At 35.4% G+C, this 26,234-nt stretch overlaps 1 protein-coding gene across 2 annotated transcripts in view; it reads right to left on the bottom strand.

Moving 5' to 3' along the window:
* LOC111516537 (uncharacterized) overlaps positions 1-26,234 on the bottom strand; it is a 116,260-nt gene that overhangs the window by 50,721 nt on the left and 39,305 nt on the right. For both annotated transcript variants that reach the window (XM_074175038.1, XM_074175037.1), the window contains exon 2: positions 11,670-11,725. In XM_074175038.1, coding sequence (XP_074031139.1) covers positions 11,670-11,725 — 56 coding nt within the window. The remainder of the gene's footprint in view (positions 1-11,669; positions 11,726-26,234) is intronic.

Raw genomic sequence — 26,234 nt, 5'->3', positions numbered from 1 at the left:
TATTTCAAATGAAACGCTATAAAAATATCAAATGTGATATACCCTTCGATTGTGAATTTTTCGCTGTATCAATAACTGTAATCAAAAAGACAGGTCCGTATTTAAAAAAAGCTGATGGTGGACATGTTGAAACGAAACGTTTTATTGAATATTTATTATTAGGTACATCGTCACAATACAGTTTGGATACAGTAACATTTTCCTTTTCATTTTTTTTATATTCTCCGAAATAACAATTCCATTCGAAAAAAAACGAAAAACAGCATTTTTGGTTTTCCCCGTATAACTCGAGAAGGGCGAGAGTTTCTGTAAATTTTCTTCGGCCATTGTATTGTTCCCGATGACAGTTACCTTTTTCCCATTTAATCGTCTCCGTATCTGTTACGGTTTGGAATATAGCAATGTTACCACATTATAAAAGAAACGGCCTGTATAGATTTTTAGCTTTTCATAATATACTGTTATGAATTCAAAAATTTTTTCGAAAAGGAAATTGTTCACTAATATAATTCCATCATTAGTCCTTCAAAGCCTTGTTCCATTGCATACTGTCTTCAACCAAGCCATTAAACCGAGTCTCCAATATTTCTGTCAGTGCTTCGATAATACGGCCTATATAACTTGACGTTTCGCAGCGGTACGTCGAATATTTGAAAGCCCGCCAATAATACGAAATCGGGGTAAACAAACATCCTATGAATGTTATCGATTCATATGTCATGTATCTCTCGAAAACGAACATCAATTCGCCCATGCCGTTCCAGAAAAACGAACGCATGAACTGCATGAACCACTGAAACAATATTGATGAAAATATGTACGAAAAATCGCTTATTTATTTTCGCATCCAAAAATATGGCAGAGACGCGTAAATCGTGGCCTTTGGCAAGCGAAAGCGACTGTTGGCGTTTTTCCATGTGGTTACTTGCAGAAAACGTTAATTAGGTACACGGTTTTTTTCAATGAATTTTAATTCGAAGTGATGAAGTCTTCAATTTGTATACGTGTTGTTGCGTTTGTTCGAATTAAAGGGAGAACGATCTTCTAGTTGCTAATTCTGAATCACATTCATAAGGGACCCTGTCACTTTAAACAGTTTTTGGTCTATTCCATTTTTAGTGGTGTTACTTGCATCGGGCATCAACAAAAGTACAAGACATTCGAAACGATTTTCTATATTTTCCACTTCCTCAGGACACATGATTCTTGGACCCAATGATCACTTATCCGATGGTGTGGGGAGTGGTCAGTGGTTGATAATGCTGGCGCGCCCTCCCGAAAGTATCGGGGCTTCGGGGGATAGGGTATGACCAGCGCAAACTACGGTTTAAAAAAATAATAATAATGTGACACCCCCAAAAATCAGATGCACAAGGTCACCCATTTGTTTTATATGGATGATCTTGAATTGTATGCCTCTGGAGAGAAGGATCTCCATCAATCCTTCAGGGTGGTGGAAGAGTACAAGCATGCTATCGTAGATGGAAGCATCCTGCACCATTTGGATGCCGGAGAGACGTAATGCCTGTAAAGTCGTCAGGAGTTCGGATCCCTTTCTCTGCATGGTCCGCGACCATGAGAGAGCAGGAATTGGAGCATTCCTCTTAGGGCAGCTGCCCGAGCAGCTAATGAACTCGGTTTAGTTTTCGACACTCTGTCACCGAGTTGGAACCCGTTCAGCAAAAAGCTCATATAAAAGCAGCAGAGATCACCCCACTCCTGCGGAAACACAAGAATAAGCCAATGCATGGGGTCTTCTTCAATAACATTGAAGACCTTGGCTTATCAAAGCGCCTAACTTTCGCTTTCCTCAGGTCGAGTGGGCTGAAGTCGAAAACTGAGGGGTTCGTCATGACTTGCTAGGATGGTGTCTTCAACACCTTAGTCTACCGCGACCACCAGAGCAAGACGATATTTGTCATGGAGTTTTCAGCTCCTGGCAAGACGATTATCGTCTGAAAAGAGGAGGAAAAACGGATAAAATATCGAGATTTTCTCTTCGAACTCCGCAGACTCTATTCAGACTACTCTGTCAAGATGATTGTTCTGATTATTGGAGTCCTTGGTGGAATAATGCCCTCTTGAGTCTTAAAATCATACCGGCTTGCCGCACTAAGACAGAAATTTTATCCGGACAGATGCAGATGCTATCATTCTTGGCTCACTGCACTTGCTTGGGGCACATGAGTCTCGGACCCAATGATCACTAACCGCACGGTGTGAGGAGTGGTCGTTGGTTGATAATGCTGGCGCGCCTTCCCGAATGTATCGGGGCTTCGGAGGATAGGGCCTGACCAGCGCATTGACAAGATTGACTGTCTACTTCTTCAGCTTTATACGAAAAAATGTGGGAATATTTCAAAGAACGGAAGGAAGCAATCTATTTCAGAAAAGGTAACTCTATACATATATTCCCACATGTTTTTGTATAAAGATGAAGAGGTAGAAAGTCAAAACTCTTCTTTCCCAAACATGTATTTCTCCCAAATATATACCCCTTTCAATTTAAACAAGACTCCTATGGCTGGGTTTTTATCAAATAAGCCGATGAGGCTCATTTAAGTGAAATTTTACCTCTTTCATTTACTATATTGTGAAGCAATCCTGTAAATATCTGATTCAATTCCATAACGAATGTTTGGAATACAAAGTGTTTTTGTATAATCCAGTTTTCATATAAAAGTGTTTGTTTCGATTTTTTTTGTGTAATTCAATGTTTATATAAAAGTAATTGTTTCTAGAGGGATTTTTCTTTCAGTGTGTGTCTGAAAGTTACTTCTTCACATGATCTACACATATTTGTATAGAGTTACCTTTTTTGAAATTGACTGCTTCCTTCCTTTCTTTAGAAGATTCCCAGATTTGTTTTTGTATAAAGACAGAAAAGCAGAAAGACAAAACTTTATTTTTTCCTGGAAAATATCATTTACACATCATTCGTTTACCTCAATTGTTACTCAATTAATGAAACTTCTTGCCGAAGTTTAAGAAATCCCTTACGTTTGGGAAAAATGAACATTTGTCTTCAAATTTGAACTTTTCTCATTTGTCCCAACACTGAATGAATCAAGCAAACAAAAAATACTTCATCTGAGAAAAACACCATGAAAACTTACTCATCATTCAACAGATTGATCACAACTACAACCATAGAAGAAATAGCTACGCACCCCGCATGAAACACAAAATTAACAATCGATTTTTCTCGTTACAAACAAATGTTGCAAGTATACCCCACGCTGGAACTATGTCACACTTAAATAAATCGATGACCTCCTTGAGAGAGCATTATTCCATCAAAGAAATTTGGCTCGATGAGCCAAACGCATTGTCAGACATCTTAATAGAGATGGATGTCATAAAACGGAATGAACTTTCAACTAGCCGCATCAATAACATGCTCCAGATTGAGATATTAGGCTCAGTGCGGGGGTATAAAGGTCAGAATAAAATGAAAACGCACTGTGTGGAACGACATAATTTGGGCCTATATAATTTGACCTTTGTTGCACAATTGAAACGTTTATTTCGAATGGAAAATACTTGGAGTTGTCGCGCATCTAAGAAAAAGGTTCCTGATTTGTGCCTGAAAGTCGTGTTTATGAAGACACTAGCGACCCGCTCCGAATCCGCACGGGTGCAATGCTGATACTAAATGTGATGAAAAGATAATTTTGTTTTATGGACGCTCCTTCTTCCCCGTGGTTGGCGCCCCAGTTGGAATATTTAAAAAAAAATCTTATTACACATCTACGCTACGAAACGAACCTACATATAAAACTTCAGCATCTGAAAATATACCGGCATGGAGAAACACCCCACCCCAACAATAGTATACAGGGGGACACATTGTGACATATTCACATTTGATCTAACTTTCCCTATCGCAACCTCAGAGCATATCACCATTTTTTTAATGGGTCAATTGTTTTGCATATCAGATGTTACATGATGAACAGATTTCAACAAAGTAGAATACATTATGGTCTGAAGCTTATAGTTTGGAAGCTAAAAATTATTCGAGTTGGAAACGAGCCCTCCTGAATGAACTTCTGTACAATATGTTATCTAGCTGTTTTTGTGAAGTATACTTCAAAAAATTCTTTTTATGCCTAGTTAAGTTTGAATTCGATATTCTCTTCATTTTGTATTTGTCTCATTCTACAATAACGATTACCTACCAGGTGAAGTTACAATTGATGTTTTTGCGCTTCGAGAACGGTTCTGTTAACAACGGATCTGTTAACAACAAAAACCTTAACCGTTCAAGAGTTGTCAACGACGGAACTATTTGTACTGCAGTTTTAGGGCACATTGGACTAATGGAAAATTTGCAAGTTATCTCGAGAATCAGGAATCAGTCGTACAAATGTTTTCAGGATCCTTGATAAGTACAAATTTCATCCATATAAGATTAGACTAGTTAATGAATTGAACGAAGATGATTTCGATAGACTTATCGAGTTTTGTGAAAGTCTCACTGAACTCGCATCAGAATTTCTTGTATAAAATTTGTTTTTCGATTGAATGTAGGTACGTTTAGTTTGAATGGTGAGGTAAATCGGCAAAATTGTCGATATAGGAGTGATACGAATCCTCATTTATACCCAACGACCTCAAAAACTGAATGTTTGGGCAGAAATTTTAGGCGACCACATCATAGGACCTTTTTTTATCGATGATAATTTGACTAGTGATAAATATTTGGATATGTTGGAGAATCGAATAATACCGTGTATCAATAGGGCAATTGAGGAGGATATAAATTTATTCCAAATCGAAATAGTTTTTCAGCAGGATGGTACACCTCTTCATCATGCAGCTCCAGTGCGCCAATTTTTGTATGATCATTTTCCTGGTCGCTGGATTGGCAGAAGAGGTCCTACAGAATGGACACCAAGGTCTCCGGATCTCACTCCTGTAGATTTATTTCTATGGGGTCATTTGAAATCTAAAGTGTATGAGATAGAATCAACATCAGAAGATTTGAGAGAATATATCATGAGGCATTGCAGAGCAATAACTCCCGATATTCTCAACCAATTGAGAGCGGCAATGGACGCTCGTTTGTACCATCACATGGAAGTTGGTGGAAACGTTTTTGCACATTAACTATAAAAAAATTTTTCTTTCCATTGTCCAGTCATCCGATTTTGATTCAAGAATTAATAAAACAATCTCTTTTTCTAATTTATTACGTCCATATTTGTCTCTAGAACGAATAATGTGACCTCCTGTATAACTGTTGACCTGTTTTTTATTTTTATTTTTCCTGCAAATGATTGTTTCAAAAGTTATTCAGGGTGGCTCGTTTTCAAATCAAATAATTTGTAGCTCCCGAACCATAAGCTTCAGACGAAATGTTTTATACTTTGTTGAAATCTGCTCATCATGGAGCACCTGATAAAGCGAAACAATATAGGGTGATCCATTTAAAAAAATTGTTGACATGCTCTGGGGATGCGATAGGGTAAATAAAATCAAATGTAAATATGTCAAAATGTGTCCCCCTGTATACTATGGTTGACGTGTTTTTTATTATTCCTGAAAATCATTGTACCAAAAGTTATTTAGGGTGGCTCGTTTTAACCCATTATATAGAAAATATTTAAATAATGTTTTGCATGTGTATTTATGTTGAGGCCAGTAAAAATCCAGTAAAATTTCAGCCGTATCGGAAACTATTCTGACCAGTTTTTCAACTGTTTTTTTTTGTGAGCATTTAGCATTTTTTCAATTTTCATTTTTATTTGTGCTATAACTGTTAAAGAGTTTGTTGTAAAGTGTTTCGTATTGTTAACACTATGCCTCGAGTGCAAAGACTTAGTCGTATTCCTCAACTTAGTGATTTTGAGAGAGGACGAATTGATGGCTTACGTGAAGCAGGTAGAGAAATTTAAAGAAGAACCAATCGATCTTTGGGTACCACTCTAAAATGTTATCAGGCATGGACCCAAGAAGGCCCAAGAACACGGAGCTAGGGGCACCGGTCGTCGCAAGGGAACAACAGCGCATGAGGATCGCCGATTTAGTCTTTTGGCTCTTAGAGATCGGTTCATTTCTACTAGAGCAATTGCGAATCAGTGGTTTGAAGAATACGGAAGGGTTGTTGGAATGTGCATAGTATATCGGCGACAACACAACAAAAAAATATTTTTTGAATGTTTCCTACAGTAAATTAGTCAATTTCTACTAATTTTGGGGTGATAAAAACGAAAATAACAATGAAAAATTTTTATTAGCTCTGGTCTTTGAGATACACAGTACTTAATCTTAAAGAGTAGTTATACTATACGTGAAAAGTGAAAGTACATAAAACAATATTGTTATGTTTCTTTTAGAATATTTTAAGTACAAAATTAATAAAAAAAAAACATTATTCTTAGTGTTTTGACAAATAAAAGAAGTTTGTACCACCAAATTTCAATTAAGTCCATCCGATTCATTGTAAGATCGCTGTCGTTTAGCTTGTCTTTTATAAAACACTTCTGGAGCATCCCTACACACAGACCAGCAGTAGTCTGCAAGCATTGCTTCATTCCAACGGCCCTGATATCTCTGTTCCATTAAGGCAATGTCTTGATGGAATCTTTCTCCATGTTCGTCACTCACAGCTCCACAGTTTTTTGACGCTGTCTGTACTGAGATATTTTCACATCATGTTTTAGAAGATTCCACTGTTGTAGTCTTGACCCTAACAGCTCAGCCTTTTCCTTAGACAAGCGAAGATCTCTTATAAGGTCACTCAACTCTGCTTGACTAATTCTGTGCGGATCACTAGACCTATCGCTTACCTCAAAATCAGGGTCATAGGATGTAGACGGATGGGTTGCTCCTTCTAAACAGTCTTCATCACCTTCCTCTAAAATTTCATAGTTTTGGGGTGGAGAAGGGACTGGCAAATTGTCTGAGTGTGGTACAGGCCGAAGAGCAGATGGGAGATTAGGGTATTTAACCGTTCCTCTTTTCTTCATAGATAAACCTTGCTTAATGGGAGGAGTTAAGCAGAAATAACAGTCGTCTGTATGATTGGTAGGCTCACGCCAAACCATAGGTACTGCAAAAGCCATTGCCCGGTTTTTATTTTTCAGCCACTCTCGCAATATGACGGAACAAGAATTACAACATATATGAGGAGCCCATGATTTATCTTGGTCCCCAACTTTCACACCAAAATAATGTTCATAGGCTGTCTTAACGATAGGTGTGTCATTTTACGTTTCTGAGCCTTAAATGTTATTTCACCACTATATAGCAAAAGCTATCGACATAATTCACACACTTTCGAGGCATTTCAGATCAGCACTTAAATTAATTTAAAAATCAACTTCACACGATAATTTCAATAGCAACCACGTGCGTACAATTGACAAACTCACATAGGTTATATTTACTACTTAAGAACAGCTGATGAGAGGGGTGTTATGTAAACAACCATGTGTACCAACTGTTGGTGATGAAATATTTCATTTGTTGAAAACTCAATATACATATATATATAATATAATGATACTATATCTTGAAAACAAGAGCTAATATATAATTTTTATGGTCACTTTCGGTTTTAACACGTGGAAATACATTAAAATCATCTAATTTCAACCCCGAAACAAAAACTTTGTTATGTTGTGGAAGTTTCGGACTTTTTTCTTATCAACCAAATTGGATGTTGCCACTGACTCTCGAGCATCGACGCAACCGATTGCACTGGTGCAGAGACAGAATAAATTGGGATCAACAGTGGAACCGCGTAGTCTTCAGCGATGAATCCCGCTTCTGTTTGGGTATGCACGATGGATGAGCAAGAGTAAGAAGGCGTCGTGGTGAAAGACGAGATCCCCAGTTTGATGTGGAGAGGCATGTTCACCATACTGTTGGTTTAATAGTATGGGGTGCCATTGCATATGTTAGTAGGACACCTTTGCCCTTTATTAGAGGCAACATGACAGCTCTTCCATATGTTGAGACCATCGAGATCCCCATATTTCTACAAGACAATGCTAGACCGCATGTAGCTAGACTTCATGGATCAGCATGACATTAACCGCTTACCATGGCCACCCAGATCTCCCGATCTTTCACCAATCGAACATGTGCGGGATATTCTTGGTCGCAGACTTCTGAATTTACAATAGCCCCCACAGACTTTGGCAGCACTTAGACATGAGTTGAAAGTAGGAGATGAGATACCCCAACAGGATATAGGCCACCTCATCAGGACAATGCCCAGACGTATCCACGAGTGTATAAGACATCGAGGATCTGCAACACACTACTGAACTTCACTGGTTTCACGATCATCCAATTTCTCTGAAAAATTACTCGTTTTTTTGCTATTCTCTGTCAAGTACGTATACTTATATAAATAAAAATAAATATAGTTTAAAGAAACTGAAAAACGCGCTTTTAAAGAACATCGAACTAGAAAATTAAAAATGTTTTCTTTAAAAAAGCTTGAAACAATAACTAACGGAAAATACTAGTATTATTATGAAAAAAGAGACGGCCGCTTGATATACAAAAAATGTGGCACAAAGCGCCCAAGTTTTTTTCGCAATAATACTAGTATTTTTTGTTCATTATTGTTTCAACTCATTTAAAAAAATATTTTTGACTTTTTAGTTCGATGTTCTTCAAAAGCGTGTTTTTTAGTTTTTTAAACTATATACATTTTTCATTTTTTAGTTTCGTAAGCTATTAAAGCGTGTTTTTTAGTCTTGTTAAACTATATTTATTTTATCTAAACTTTGGGATCAATCAGCCGTATATTGTTTAGAAAAATGACCATTGATATTCTCCGATTCCGGAGAGGGAGCCTGAAAATTAGCTACCAAGCCCAAGGCAGCAGGCACGCAAAGGAGGGTTACAAATAAGGCAGCAGGCGTGCGTGTCACTAAAAAAAATAATTTTTTCGAATGAAGAAATACATATAAAGTGAGTTCGAATTGTATCAAGGACGTTACGTACAGCGCCATCTGCCCGCGAATAAATCAAGCAATAATGTCGCTAATTCTGTCAAATACAGATCCCGAGCTTGAGAGTTAGAAGCAAACTGACAAACAAACCATACATACATATAGGTGAAATATTTAAAAATTATTTCTTACAACACATCTACAACATAAAACAAACCTACATACAAAATTTCAGCTTTCGAAAATATAGCGGTACGGGGAAACAATGATGAAAAGGTAATTTTCATATGTAAAGGCTCCCCTTTTACACCCATGGGGGGTGCCCCATGAAAAAATTATGTCTGGCAGAATAAATGATTACTTGGAAACATTCTATCTAATGACAAAGTGCCAACACGGGTTCAGGAAAAATCAGTCGATAGAAACTGCAACGTTCAGCTTTGTAAAAGAAGTACATCATTTAATGAATAAAAAAAAGCATTGTAGTGGGTTTATTTTTTTATTTGAGTAGAGTCTTCGATGCCTTGAATATTAAATTCGTATCAGATAAGCTATTCAAGATTGGTATTCGAGGAAACATAAATCAGCTTATAATGTATTTCCTAACAAATAGATATTGCCAGGTGAAACAGAATGATATAATATCCGATAAATTCCTTGTATCAAATGGGACACCTCAAGGCAGTGTACTCGGTCCACTAATTTTTCTATTATATGTGAATGATCCACCTAATAATATAAGTAATGATGCGATATACCATTACACAGACGACACTTCCATTATTCTTTCAAGTAAAACAACGAAAGAAATGCATAACCTTGTAAACTCAGTCCTACACAAATTTGATGACTGGTATTACAGGAATAGACTTATAGTTAACCTGAGATAAACTGTCTGCATGGAATTTGCAAATTCATCTCGAAGCCTACATGATTTCAATTTCATTTTCCGGAACGAATCCTTGGCATTAACAAGCTCAACAAAATTCTTAGGAACAATAATGGACTCACATTTCACTTGGCAAGAACATATAGAGTTCACATCCAAGAAATTGAACCAATCGTATTATAAATTAGATACTGAGGCACTGAGATCAGTTTATTTCGCTAAGTTTCAGTCCATTATTTATAACAACATTGCTGTCTGGGGTTTAGCAACTGAGATGGACAGAATTTTCATAAAACAGAAAGCATTACTGAGGCTAATTTTCAATCTAGATTACAGAACGTCATGTAAATGAAATACAAACTGTTGCCTGTTTGTTCATGCTAAAAACATTGACGTATATCCATGAAAATAGAAGACAACTAGAGTCGAGATCGGAAGTCCATAATTATCATACCATGAATAACCATATGTTCATCACCCAAAAACACCATCACGCAAAGTATAAAAAGTCTCCTATGTTTGCTGGTATCCGTCTTTCCAATATACTGCCATCCGATATGAAGAAGTTGGTAGTTGGTAATGAAGGTATATGAAGAAGTTGAAGTTGGTAATGTCAGATCACCGTCATTGTGACGTATATATCATAACATTTTGTTTATTATCTATTTCTATTTTTTACTTATATTTCAATATGTATTTGTTCGTTTTACAATGTGTGTCACATTATTTTTTATTCAAATGACATCTTATAATATTACACATTTATATTATACCTGAGAAATATGACCTGTCCCATCTACATAATGTAGCACAAAGGATTAATAAATCTATCTATATACCTACTGCACATCTAAAACATACATACAAAATTTCAGCATACGAAAAATAGCTACGGAGAAACAGTGATGAAAAGGTAATTTTCATATGTAAAGGCTCCCATTTTATCCCCACAGGGGCGCCCCAGTTGGAATATTTGAAAATCCTTTTTAGTGCGCATACAAGACCTAAGAAACACCTATCAATGGTGTGCACTTCATTTGGATCAGCCTGTTTTTGAGGTGTGTAGAATGAAATTCAAATAACATTTTGTGACTCTTGCCGAACAAAACTACCTACTGTCGAAAATAAAATGTTCAAAAAACAGTTATTCATCACGTCTCCTTGGAAATTCGAATGCATATCTTGTCTTCCTTCGAATTTAGGCCATATTTAGCGGAAATAACCTAAAAGAGCGTGTCACTCTAATCAAAGAGGCCAGGCTTTGACGATCCATGACATTAGCGTCATTATCTATGTAGGATATTTTTCGGGTAATGAACACAAACGAATATTAAAGACTATCATCGATAGTCGACAGGAGCGGCGGTAATATCTCTTGAAGGACGGTAATAATAAATGAATTTAGTTAGACACGTGTGAAAAATTACAGATTAACATTCGAGTCAACGAAAAGGAAGCAGACAGTTGAAGTACTACTCTCTATTCATGAATCAAACATTGATGAGTTTTTGAAAATTCAGTTCGGTTTTTGGATTTCATGAAGAGCTTCCATTAAAGACAACATATGTGCTAGATGTATTTAACAAATAATTCATTTCGCAAATAGATCCTTGCCAGAGTTGAATACCTTTGAATATAATATTCAAAATATAAACATATGCAATCAGGTGAAATTTTTGGGACTCTTGATAGATAGGAGACTGGACTAGAAAAATCACATACACTACTTATCGAAAAATATTGCAAAAGACAAACATTACGGCCACAAGGATTTTGCACACGTTGTATTTTATATTAATGATATTATTCATGATGTAATTAATATTATTTTATAACGTAATTTAATTTAATATCTGTATACTCACTTGAAAACGTTATTTCCTGATCCAAAGTTACTTCTTCTAGTTGACTTGGGCTGGTACTGAAAACAAAAATAACATTTAGAATTGAAACTATTCAAAATTCAATAAATACTCCAATTCGATTAAAAAAGTGTTCAACTCACAAAAATAATGAAATTATATAAAAATAAAACTACTCAACAAATAATCACGACGTAATTTTTTGAATGGCAATTTCTATAGGAAATTCTAAAGAATGAACTGTTTGTTTTTTTTAACAATAATTTTTATTTTTTCAGGTGGCACGTGTCCTTGATTCTGGTCGAGGGTTTTCAACACATGTTTTTGAGACCTTTCAAACTCAAAAATTTACAACATAATATTTAACGCAAAATTACACGCCCTATCTAGACCGGGCTCTGGATAAAAGTGATTGTTCAAAATGTGAGAACGGAATTCAATCAATAAATTTTTGTTGAGAATTGCTCATAGATGAATAATCTGAATGTTGCCTATTATATTTTTGGTCCATTTTTTGCCCCTCCGCTCATATTGCCTAACAAAATCGATGGGGTACATGCAATAAAGTTATTTCAATGGTCATAATTTACAGTTAATTGTAATTTCAGTTTGTTAAAAAATTTCTTCTTTCTGAGGAAAATTAAGCATCAAGCAGAAACTTTCACATTTAAATTAGCATAGATAGACAGATAGATTCAGGTGTACTGCAAATCGTGTTTGCTTTGTTATATATACAGTTTAATATACCTTTTTTACCTTGAAGAAAAAGAATATCTACTGTGAACTTTTTTGTCAGTTCTGCTTCGTTGAGATGAAAAAGCATTCTTTCGAACAGCCAATATATCGTCAAATAATCTCCACCATACTTTCGGACGTTTCGCATGTCAGCATCCACATTCGAAAAATCGAAGTAGCTCGAATTTAAATCTTCATTCTAATTTTTGATTCATCATAATCTTCATTGTTTATCTTCAGCTTCGGTATACAGTCATACTTTCCATCTGAAAGACTTATAGACAACCAAAGATGAAACAAGAGCCCAAAAATAAACCGAACACAGGATATCCCTAAAACGCAGGGAAAATATTGCTGTATTTACATAATCTACAAAGACTGTTCGCTTTTTGGAACATCCATCATTTTTCTAGTCGTACATAAAATTGTCAACGCGAACCATCGAGACGCAACAGAAAGGCCAAAACGAAAACAAATGATCACCCAATCAAAGCAAATAGAAGCAAGTGGCAACACACGTTGATTTATATTTAGAAGAGCGGTGGCTCTTGATCGTCTACTGAGCGTTCTTCCTGCTCACGGCGGCAGTAAAACCGCAAAATTATAAGTAGACCAATCAATCCAAGTTTCAGACTGAGTTTTCCGCTTTATCCTCAGTTTACAAAAAGTGTCAGATGACACCTTGTGTATGTGATCATGTCCATCAGTTCAAAATATTTCAAGGTTTATGGCTGTGGTGAAACAAAAAATGTTTAATGGTCTTCCGCCTTGAAAAAGCATTTCAAACAAAAAATCTATTTTGACTTAAGATGATGAACTGTTCGAGTATACTTTTGAACAGGTCAACTCAAAAAATTGAAATTTGGGATAATGAAATTAATGCATGAATACTTTATTTCACAGTGAAATTGACAGATGAAACTTTCAACATGGCGACTGGACGCCATCTGGGAAAAAATTTAATGAAAAGGGGGGTTTTGTGACACTCTTTTTGAAGCCCCTGACAAATGCTTCACAGCCCTATAATATAGTCAATATCTTCAACTACTACAAAATGGCGGAACTTTTAATAATTGCCCGAATACATTGACAATTAACTACATAATATGCTCGAAATGGTTGCCTTGAATATCTTGAAATATGAACAGCCTATCCGATATTTCACGCCGAACATTTTCGAACACAGTATCGTCAATATCTCCACAAATATTTATTATTCTCTGCCGTATATCCAATATTAAAGCAGGTTCAGTTTTATACACCTTTTGCTTCGAATAGCCCCATAAAAAAAGTCCAAAGGTGTCAAATTTGGCGAGCGGGCTGGCCATTCTGTAGGACCTCAACAGCCAATTCAACGACCGGGAAAAGTAGTATCCAAATAGTTTCTTACTTGTCTGGAGTACTGTCGTGGTGCTCCATCTTGTTGGAATACAATATCCATATCGAATTCATCAAAATTCGCTTCGACGATTTCAATTATTAAAAGTTCCGCCATTTTGTAGTAGTTGAAGATATTGACTTCATATTCTAGGGTTGTGAATTATTCGTCAGGAGCTTCAAAAAGATGTATCACAAGACTCCCCTTTCCATTTATTTTTTTTCCCAGATGGCGCCCAGTCGGTATCTTGATAGTTTTATCTGTCAATTTCACTTCAAAAATAAAGTACTTATGCATTAATTTCATTATCCCAAATTTCAATTTTTTGAGTTGACCCGTTCAAAAAAAAGGGGGGAGGGGACATTAAAATAATGCACTGTATACAATGATAACCCGATTCCCAAAACTCTTCTCCCCGTTCTGTATGTATCGAGAGAATCGCGCATCCCGGCTAAACAGTAAAGTGAATACTCCGATAATTAATTCATGGCCGAAAAAGAAATAGCTCACAACTCGCTCGAAAATAGTGAATTTGTGCCCTCTCCTGGACCACCATACCCAGATAGCAAATCACTGTTTCCTTTAATCCCGTTCCCTCTCCTCGAAAATTGGTTAAACCTCACAAGAAAATGAAAAAAAAAATTCATGTTACCGGCAACCATATCAATAGTCCATAGTTTTATCGAAAATTAAGTAATAGCTTTTGCCATATTTTGGTACTGGGTACATTCTAAAAATGCTTTGATATGTTGGTTCATGAAGAGCGAAAGTTACTGTTCCAAAGTGCACCTAAAAATGAACTAATCCCGACTAATCCGAATTTACACAGTTCGTCTATTCCCAGGTGTGCGTCATTTGAGAGGTTTCGCTTATTTATTCGGCAAACTTTCCACAAATTCAGCACGGCCGTAACCGTAAATGCCAAGAAAATGCACATAAAATAGCATAATTAGTAGTTCATTTCTCTCGTACTACTTCATTTAAGGGAGCGGAGCTTAGATGATAAAATTGGCTTCAGCACACGTCATCACCTACTGTGTGTTTTGCGAAGAGCAAAAGGAGTTTTTGAAATATTCAACGTAATTCCATTCAAATTTAAAAAAAAAATCATACTGGGTGTGGTTCAAATATGTGATAACATAATTTAGTATTATTATCTGAAAAAAATTAGGCGACCATTTTTGCCCACGAAGAAAAACACTTAAACATCTTTGCTCGCTGCAAACTCCAGAATACCTATAACGCTAGTATTTCGTAGATTTGAAAGTCTCGTTAACTTTTATTCATGTATTTCATTTGTTCCTACCATTGAGTTGAATCTATTTGAATTGTCCCACAAAAAAGTATATTTTTAGAGGGCCAATAAATATTTCAACAAATCAAGGACATGATTATTAAAATACCTTCTTATCTCCTTTTTAATCTTGTGTGCAGTTTACATAATTATAAGTCTATTATGACTCATTATGCTTCCTGTTTTACGATCTTCATTTTCCTCTGTTTGTCGATGTTGGTTGCTTCTCTGACTTACCAATTCGGGGGGTGGGGTAAATCCGCATTCATTTTTTGTTTTTTTGTTCGGAAGTGGCTATGGTAAAAGTATATGTCTGTTTTGTTTTCAACATATGTTTGTCCTCTTGGCCTCTGGCCAAAATTCTTCTGATACTTAGACCGATATATTGTTGATTATAGTCGTCACAATGAGATTCTGTATACACCGAAAGACCTCGATTATAACAATGATTGTTGTTTGTAGATGGTATAGATGTTTGATTTACATAGTGTGAAGTTAGCCCGAAATTCAACGTTGTCAAAGCATTGTCCATTGAACTACCTCGTTTTTGTCCACCTTTCAATACAAAATAAAATTCCATTAAAAAAGCTCCACGCTAGTCCAAATTTTCGTTGTACAGATAAATGAAAGTGTTCCACCGTTTCTTTATGGTTAGTCCATTTCTCTCCATAGATCAGATACGTTTGTCCACGAACCAGAAGAAATATTTCAAAATGAAAATATTGCAAGATTTTTGCATATATGAGAATCTCCATTTGGTTCTATGTCGTTTCACGCTTCTCCACTAATATACCACATATATACGAAGATATAATCCAGCTCTACGTGGTATTAGCCAGGGAAGTAGTTGTTTTCTGTTGGGTGTCGGTCCATAAACCTACTGGGTAGTAAGGAAAGACTGGCCTGAAAGAATTGTTCCTTCAGACAATTTTTTTCACTAATTAATTTGCCGTTTTATTCGGCACAACCAAGAAATAAGAATCTACGCTGGAATAACTTCACATTTTGCAAGAATTTGAACGCGTTCAGTAAATTGTTTTTCGAATCTAGATCATTTGTCAAAGTTTCTCCACTAATTTATTTTAAAAAATGTTGCAAAATTCTGATTTCAAGATATTTTTCTGGTTCGTGGACAGGAAGAAACATGGATCAACGATGGACAATCGATGACTCACTTTTACAACACCAGTTCTTTAAATGATTTTTCATGTTTATAACTTATGCAGTTTTTTTGAGCCCTTCTTGAAATTTTTCAAAAAGTTGCTAGAGGTCAATCCGAATCGGATGAGCCCTGGATCATAATTTTCGGTGCCCTTGGACAGAAGTTCCAAAAAAGGATCTTGTGACCCAGACCATTAGTAAAATATAGATCTTGGAGAACAGATGCAGTTCCTTGTGATGAGCAGGTCTACAGAAGACAGCTTTGTAATTTATTTTACCCCCATTCTGTATCAAGTTGTTCAGGTGAGCCACAAAACAGTTTACTTCTTACTAAAAAATCACTTCGCAACGAAATATTGAAAATCTAAACTCTAAATAGTCTAAATAGTATAATTGCTCCTCTGTCTAGATGCTCTCCATATACCTATCTTCATTATTTTTTCAACAAGCAAACTCGAGAACCACGTGAACGTTCAATAATCGAATCTAAAAAAAAATCCATTGTCATTCCGAAAATAAACTACAGCCAGCAGATGTACTCTTAAGACTCACGTGCTAAAAATATTCAAACACCTCAAAGCGACTGTCATAATTCCGTCGCTTTACAAACCACAACTTAAAGCTGATGATCATTAAGCGAGCAAGAAAAGAGGCGGATGTCCGAAACTAATGTCGTTTTTTATCTATTTTTTTCAACGATTTTCGTTCGAAATTCTTCGTCGAGGAATTCGAAATAGTCTGGACGCGGAATTATGAAATCGCAGCGCTGGAATTATTTATATATAGTCCGATGGTTTCACAAGTGACCTATATATTTATAATAGTTGAAAGACAGGCAAACTCCAATGAACATATGTCGATCAAAAGGAGCGTCTCAAAATTCCAGTATCGCTCCTTTTGCATTGGGTTGAATACTTCAATGACTAGCACCCTTTACAGACAAACCTGTTCTCATAGTCTGGGTCACAAGATCCTTTTTTTGAAACTTCTGTCCAAAGGCACCGAAAATTATGATCCAGGGCTCATTGGATTCGGAATGACCTCTAGCAACTTTTTGAAAAATTTCAAGGGGGGCTCAAAAAAGTGCAAAAGTTATAAACAATTTGGTAAAAAAAAGCCGGGTTTCATTTTTTGCAAATATCTCGGAAAATATTAAAGATATCCGAAGCTTTAAAAAAGATCCTTAAAGAGGAGGAAATTTTCTAGAAAAAAGTCCCACCTCCCAGAAGGCCATCACCAATATTTGTAATGTTAATTTAGAGGCGGATAAGGACCAGTGAACATTAAAAATTAGTTTTACCCATTAAATATTATTGATAAAAAAAATTCACGAACCTTCTAGACAATTGAATAAACGAAAATCCATGTGAAATAAATTTCCTGTAATTATTTTATTAGATATACTTTACAAGTTTTAAATTCACATAATTCAAAATTCAAATTTATTTATTCGTAATTGCAACAGCAGCCATCTATAAGATGGATATACACATACACATAAAAACCCTGATAATTTTTAAAGTAAAACCTCAAATTTTTTTCACTTCTTTGAGGTTTTTTGAAAGCCTTCACAAAAGATTTCCGTTGCAAAAATTGAAAAATTTTGATTTTCCACTTTGTTAACAATAACAAAGAACAATAAAGCAATGAACTTTTTTTTTAATATTTGAATTTATTTGTATTCTCATTATTTAAAGTTACATAAAGATGATTTTTCATACTTCTTAGCTCTATTTGTTTAGAAAATTGTTATAAACAATACATTTGTATATATCAGTGATAGATCAGTGAAATTTTTTTAATTTTTCCAACAGTAATTTTTTTTTTGAAGGCTTTCAAGAAAAGATTCAAGAAGTGAACAAAATTAGAGGTTTTTAGTTTAAAAATTATCAGGGTTTTTATGTTAATTTAAAACTTGTAAAAATTAGTTGATTAACTAAAGTATATATAATAAAATAATCACTGATTTTTTTTCCATGGACTTTTCTTTATTCAAGTGTCTTAAAGATATGTGATTTATTTTCTTAATAATATTTAATGGGTTAAAATAATTTTTATTGTTCAAAGCTGATTAACAGATTTTTTTTAAAAAGATCGTATCGGCCAGCGCATGCGGGACGCGCATCGCCCGCTTTTAGCGCTATTTTCGCCTCTAAATTAAAATTATAAATATTGGTGATAGTGGTCCGGGAGGCGGGCATTTCCTCCCCTTTAAGGATTTTTTTCCAATTTCGTTTATCTTCAATATATTCCGAGATATTTGCAAAAAACCAAACCCCCCCTTTTTTTAACAAATTGTTCATAACTTTTGCATTTTTTGGAGCCCCTCTTGAAATTTTTCAAAAAGTTGCTAGAGGTCATTCCGAATCGAATGAGCCTCGACTATAACATGATTTTCAGTAATTACAATTGATTGATGAAAGAATGAGTCAACAAGTATTTTCAGCCATAATTGATCGCAAATTGCTGATTTTGTTTTGTTTACGGTACTCGAAAAACGATTATGAAACTACTTTCCTTTTATAAGGTCATCGACCTTAGAGATATGATTAGGGTCAGATTTTCATTATCTGAAGGAACTGAGTGCCTGAGTGAGAGAAGGGGCTATGTTACCTGCTGCTACCTGTGGACCATAATATGAACTCCTTGGATGTGTGCCATATCCCCATATCCATTTTCAAAATGAAAAATAATTTATTTTAGTGGGTGTTTGACTTATTCTGATGAATCCTTCATTTCTTCTAAAAGTTGATTTTGTAGCACAGCCCCTTCTCTTACTGAAGCACTCAACTAATGAATTTGAAACATGAAAATGAATGTCTGGTGACTGTGTCAACGAGAGATATAAACGTAGTAAAAAATATCCCCTGTTAAGCTAGGAGAACCACTTTGGAAATTTATATTTATTTTCACGCCATAATTTCAGGCTAATTTTAGTTGTTCTCTATTCCCAAATTTTTGGGTCTTCATACCGTTAAGCTAATATTAACCAGTAGCCCCTACAAAAATGAAATAACTCCAATTATGCTGAACCACGTCGGAGACGGTTTTCAGTCAAGAATGTATTATTGTGTGGAAGTCAATGGAGGACAATTTGAACATTTGATTTAAACACGCAGATTTGACTTTTTTGATTGTGAGCATGATGATAAAACAATTAAATTTTTTCAAGAATGTGATTTTTTGAAGATTGTTTAAGTTTGTAAAAAGGGTTTAATAAAAATGGGCTTGTACATGTAAAAATAACCAAAATTATTCAAGGTGGCTCATTCGAGGTGCAAAATTGATTTTTTGCGAAAAACAGTTCATCATTAAGTTTTTCATACACCGTTGTAAAGAGGCTTCCAAGACCTTTCAAATAAAGTATCACTCAACCCCCCTCTCCCCTATTCAAGTTTGAGGAGTTGAAGAGCCCCTTATTAGGGGGTTGCTCGTTCAAGCCTAAAGTATACGTCAAAAGATGTCCCCCAAACAAAATCATTCGACGTGTTTCGGAAAATTTTTTCACTCACTATGGGATAAGAAATATACGGGGTGGCTCGTCTGAGATAGAACACCCTGTGTTTCTCTATGTAGAATACTCTGCCAAAATAGTTGTTCTGATTGTTGAAGTTGTTGGTGGAATAATACCTTCCATACTTGTGATTGTCAAAATCCGACCGGCTTGCCCTAAAACAGCCGGACAAATGAAGAAGACTAATTTTTTGTTCGCTATGTCTAATCAGGGCACACGATTCTCAGACCCAATGATCACTTACTCCTAGCTTATGGGAAGTGGCTATTGGTGGATGCTGACACGTCTACCGAATGGATCGGAGTTTCGCTTTAAGGGTCTGACCAGCACCCCCTTTTTAGGAGCAGTAAAATAATCAAGACTAATAATAATTCGAATCGAGCACCACGCACCGTAAAATATATAATTATCCGCCGCCTACTGATCATTGGGGGGACAACTGAACAACAAACAAAACGAGAACGATCGAAGCAAAGGCGTGTGCGTGATTGTTACGCAACGAGAACTCAAAGCGACAACAATAACAACAATTATAAATTCAAATCGATTCACCTCTCGCGGTGCCAAGTTGTCAATCGAATGAAAAGCAGATTCAGATACTGGGAACGTAACCAAAAAAGCGCATAAGTAATGTCGAATGTAATGTAACGCGCGATGTATGACTTAATTATCATAAATTGCAATTAAAATTAATTGAACGGCCGGGCGGATGAGGTGGGCACTACAACAAGGACGTAATCGCTATTGCTTTCGGTTACGAAACCGTTTTCTGGTTGTGATCGGTTTTAGGCCGGGACACACTTCTTCATGCACCTCTTCGATCCGACTCCGGTTTGATTTTGCCCCAAAAGCGGATCTGTGCAGGATCGCCAGTAGGTAATCACACTTGCCATTTACCGATTTACCACTCCGGCTTGATACACTTGCCACTCTCGCCAGTGTCGATTGAAACAATATCTAGGAAGGTCCTCTAAGCAAAATGTTCAAGAATTTTAGCAGTGCGATTTAGCCATTAAGGCACTCTGGAAGAAGAAGATGAGGAAAATCGGAGAGCTCTCATAGAGAATAGCGGTACAGCTCTTCAGTCTGGTCATATAGAACTGGATATTTTCTGACTTGTTCAGTAAGCTCCTCCCTTTTAATGACATTTTTTAAATTTGATTTGAAGAAAACAAAAGACTCAAATATCATAAAAACTCCAAGCGATACCCGTCCCGCAGCTGGAGAACAAATAGGCTGCACTATCGGATCATGATCGAATGCAGGATCGGAGTCGGGTGGGAGGGGGGGTTGGTCACGTATCGGAACGATGTGAACTATTCAGACTAAAGTACCATTTCCCTCTCAGACACTCGTCGACTGTATGATGGGAGTCGGATCTGAAGGGTGTATGACAGGTGTGTCCCGGCCTTTATTCGGTTCGTCTGTTGCCGAGTGACTGCCATGTTTTATTTTTATGTAAAGAAATTCCCCGATGTCATCCTCAGTTTATATTACTTCCTAATAATCATCAACAAATTTGTTTATCTCCCTCCTACTTAGGAGGGGGATAAAGGTTCAAACATTGAACCACTTCTGTTTCAGCTGTTTCTTGAAGATCTTCCACAGCTAGTAAACAGCATTTCATGCTGAGGATCTGACAACTCAATATATCATTGAAGATTACGTAGATTGTTTGCAGAAGTGCCAAAATATATTACTCAAATTTTGGTGTCCTGCGAACCACCTTCAGCTTTATGTTACCAAATGTTCCGTTCCGTTCTGTTCCTCGAAGAAACAGCTCAGCATTAAATATATTGGGGATTTTCTATTGTATTATGTTGGTACACGTATCTCGAACATGATGTTCAGAGTTTAGAATGTTTAGTTTGTTGGTGAGAGGCATACAAGTTGGGAGTGTTTTGCATGTTTGGCGATTTTCTGCTACTAAAAAAAAATGGATCAAAGAATTTTCGTCAAATTTTGTGCAAAAAATTAAATTGAGTGCTTGAAAACACTTGAAATATTCAAAGTGGCATACGTTGATTGTATTTCCGAGTCGGAAAAATGCTTACAAGTGACAGAAGCTTTTCACAGAAGGTCGAGAAGATGTGAATGACGGCAAGTGTTTTATAACAGAGGGGAACTACTTTGAAGAAATAGAAATTATGAATAAATTAATATTTTTTTGATAAATATGAAAATTTACAATAATTTTTGAACAAACAGCGTTTTTTTGTAGAAGCAATAATGCAATAATGCTGCTGTTTAAATATTCAGTAACAATCATATTTTACTATTTGATTCCATTAGTTAAATTTGATTAGGATAGTGATTGTGATTGAAATTGTGACAATGATGCATCACTAGGATTCGAGAGTCACGAATGATTAAAGAATATTGACACTTAAATGTTGATTTCAAGACAGTCAGTTTTATTGCTGGCTTTGTAGCCTAGTATTCAATTTTTTTCATTATTTTCTCGATTTGTAGAAAATACTCCATAAAATATTTACTTTCTGCGAAAAACCGTAGGTTTATTAGCTGAAAAATTTATATTTCACTTGCGAATGTGTCGAAAGTGCTGACTTTCATTAAAAACTCTATAGAATTACTCAATCTTTCCATTCCCAGACATTTTTCAACCTCAAGAAAGTATGGCATCCACCCCAGGTCAACTTTAACGTAGAGGGAAAGTAGAACCTAAAAATCCAACTAATTATTGTGCAGATCGGTGCTGTTAAAAAAAAGTATTGCCGTAGTGTACATTTAATGACTGGACTATTTGGCAGAGTTTTTTTGTTTGCCACCTGAACTAAACGATCTGAAATGGTGTGAGTCATAATAAAACTTTCACGAGTTGCAATGAAGGGTAGAAAAATGCTTAGGGATGGGGACAACACAGATACCTGAACAGTCATTTGAAATGTTAAACTGTGTGGAATATTTGAAAATTTCTCATCTAAATCAACTGTGACAACTGTTGATAAAATGTATGCAAAATTCTTAGAAATGCTGATATGTTTTGAAATCCAGATTCCATCATAATGGAACAATGAAGTAAAGAAGCATTTTCTTCATACAGTGCATTTCTTTAATGTCCCCCCCTTTCATTTTTTGAACCTGAAAAAATTGAAATTTGGGATAATAAAATTAATGCATAAATACTTTATTTTTAAGTGAAATAGACAGATGAAACTTTCAAGATGGCGACTGAGCGCCATCTGGGAAAAAAATTTAATGGAAAGGGGGTCTTGTGACACATCATTTTGAAGCTCCTGACGAATACTCCACAACCCTAGAATATGAAGTCAATATCTTCACCTACTACAAAATGGCGGAACATTTAATAATTTCCTGAAGACAAACACACTAATATGCATATTTCTAGAAATATTCCTTTATATCTACTGTGTGGAGAATTTTGAATAGAAACAGGTATTATCCATACAAAATTAAAATGGTACTCCAATTAACTGAAGGTGACCCTGATCGAAGAACAGAATTCCGAGAAATCATGACGGAAACCATTGCAAGGCATCCTACCTGTCTCCACAATATTTGGTTTAGTGACGAATGTACTTTTTTTTAAACGGCAATGTTCACAGAAAAACATGCCGTTATTGGAGTGACACCAACCCTCACGTTTTTCGGGAAATACATACCCAATCTCCAAAAAAAATTAACGTTTGGGCAGGAATATTGGGAAACCATATTGTAGGACCTCTATTTATTGATCAAAATTTAACAGGGGAACTGTATTTGAATATGCTGGAAACTACTATTGACCCTCTCATCACTGAAATCGTCGAAGCGAATCCTAATGAATTCGATATGGATATAGTATTCCAACAAGATGGAGCACCACGACAGTACTCCAGACAAGTAAGAAACTATTTGGATACTACTTTTCCCGGTCATTGAATTGGCCGTTGAGGTCCTACAGAATGACCAGCCCGCTCGCCTAATTTGACACCTTTGGACTTTTTTTATGGGGCTATTCGAAGCAAATGGTGTATGAAACTGAACCTGCTTCAATATTGGATATAAGGCAGAGAATAATAAATATTTGTGGAGATATTGACGTTACTGTGTTCGAAAATGTTAGGCGTGAAATATCGGATAGGCTGTTCATATTTCAAAATATCAAGATATTCAAGGCAACCATTTCGAGCATCTTCTGAACTGACCTCAAGCTTATTACCTCATATTATGTAGTTAAATGTCAATGTATTCAGGCAATTATTAAAAGTTTCGCCATTTTGTAGTAGTTGAAGATATTGTCATTATATTCTAGGATTGTGGAGCATTTATCAGGAGCTTCAAAAAGATGTGTCACAAGACCCCCCTTTCCATTTAATTTTTTTCCCAGATGGCGCCCAGTCGCCATCTTGAAAGTTTCATCTGTCAATTTCACTTCAAAATAAAGTATCCATGCTTTAATTTCATTATCCCAAATTTCAATTTTTTGAGTTGACCCGTTCAAAAAATAAAAAGGGGGGAACATTAAAGAAATGCACTGTATAGTAAACCAATGTTTTTGTCTCTTTTTTATCGACCAGGACGGACAACCACGATAGGAGGCGATAAACTTGTTGGAAAATTTCATTATTTGTCAACCTGGAAAATAAATAGATTCACTGACAATGATTACAACTGAATAATAATAATAATAATAATAATAATATTTATTTACCAAAGAATTATTACATACACTTTCAATTCATTATTGAAGAATGCGAGTAAACAAACAGAGAAAATCCACAAAGGCTATTATACAATGAATTCTAAAATAAGTAACTAGTTATTTGTAAATATATAGAAAATTTATAAAATATTGGATTAAATATCGGAAAGCAATTAAATAAATAAATAAAATATATGAAATAATTTCACGTTAGTCAACAAGCACAAATACAATCACATAATATTAAAATACTAATGAGGAAAAAATGAAGAAAATCGATATCACTAATTGAAGCACAGTCACATATATATATATATATATATATATATATATATATATATATATATAATTGATATGCTGAATGGAATTTATAATTTTACAAATGATATACACAAGTACATGCGATTTTAGGACATGGATATATTTCAATTTGCATTTTTGAGGTCTATCAAACATTGTATCTCATTTCTTGGTTTCATATTGATCCATTTCTTGGCTTCCCGCGTAAATAGGGACAGTGAATTGAGATTCTTAATTTCAGTTGGAATTTTATTGAATAGTTTGGGAGCAAGAAAAACATAACATCTCTGTCCAATAGTTTTAGCCATCTTAGGTACTTTCAAGGCTTCTTTCTTATATCAAGTGTTGTATATATGATGTACGTGTTTGCTTGATGAAATATATTTTCTTAGGTATACTAAGAGTGTGAGTAAAAAAGTTTGGCGTATACCCTGATTCGATATAAAGATCATTACTAGAATAGTCACGTTTTTTACCGAGTATAATTTTTATGAGCCATTTCTGTAGTGTTTCGAGATTTTTCAGGTAGTTGTTAGTTACTCCACCCCAAGCAATAATTCCATAATTGATGATTGTTTGAACAAGTGTATAATAAATGATGCGTAGGTGATGTATATCAAAATTTGTTTTTTAAATATTTGAATTTACTCAAAAAGAATCGGAGTTTTTTTATTATATTACAGATGTGAGCATCCCATCTCAAATGGCTATCTATTGTGATACCGAGATATTTAACAGTTCTGTTTTCCATCAGAAGCATAGATTGGTTTTCAATTCTAACATCAATTCGGTCGAAATCGGGTAAGTTTGGTTCATAACTGATCAGTGATAATCCGAGATATTCTGTAACAATGGAGTAAAAAAGCATTGTTCACGTATAGTAAACCAATGTTTATTTCCCCTTTTCCTCGACCAGGTCTGATATAAATATACGGTCAAAAATACAATAAAGTAAAGAAACATTGTGTTCATATAGTTAAAAGCAAAGTTTTCTGTCCCTCTTTCATCTACTAGAACGGACAAACACGATAGGAGGCGATAAACTTGTAGGGAAAGTTCTTTAAATTGGCCAACTTTATATTTCTCAACCTGGAAAATGAATAGAATACAATCACTGACAATAAGTACAACTGAATAAGCCGAGATATCCTGCAACTATGAAGTAAAAAAAGCGTTGTCCACATATAGTAAACCACTGTTTATTTTCCTTTTTTGTCGACCAATTGTATTATTTCTCAAGTACAGCTGAATAATTCGACATATGTAAAAAGGCATTGTCCTCATACAGTAGTAAACCCCTTTTCCCTTTTCATACACCAAAACTACATAAACACGATCGGAGGTGATAAACTTGTGGATAAAGATATCCCATCTGTCCTCTAATGCAAACAACTGACGTTAGAAAGATAAAGTGAGAGAAGTCAGAAAACATACAGATTCAAATCGATGGGAAAACACACCACATATTGTGGTGGTGACGTTTGTGATGATAAGGTCAATGATTGTTTGTTTGCCATCCA

Source organism: Leptinotarsa decemlineata, unplaced genomic scaffold (genome assembly GCF_025532065.1).
Source record: "Leptinotarsa decemlineata unplaced genomic scaffold, Ldec_3_MD MMD2_tig00000882_RagTag_RagTag, whole genome shotgun sequence".
In the NCBI taxonomy this organism is placed as follows: Eukaryota; Metazoa; Arthropoda; class Insecta; order Coleoptera; family Chrysomelidae; genus Leptinotarsa; species Leptinotarsa decemlineata.
Note: the sequence above shows the minus strand (reverse complement) of the source record. Positions and strands in the feature narration are given on the sequence as shown.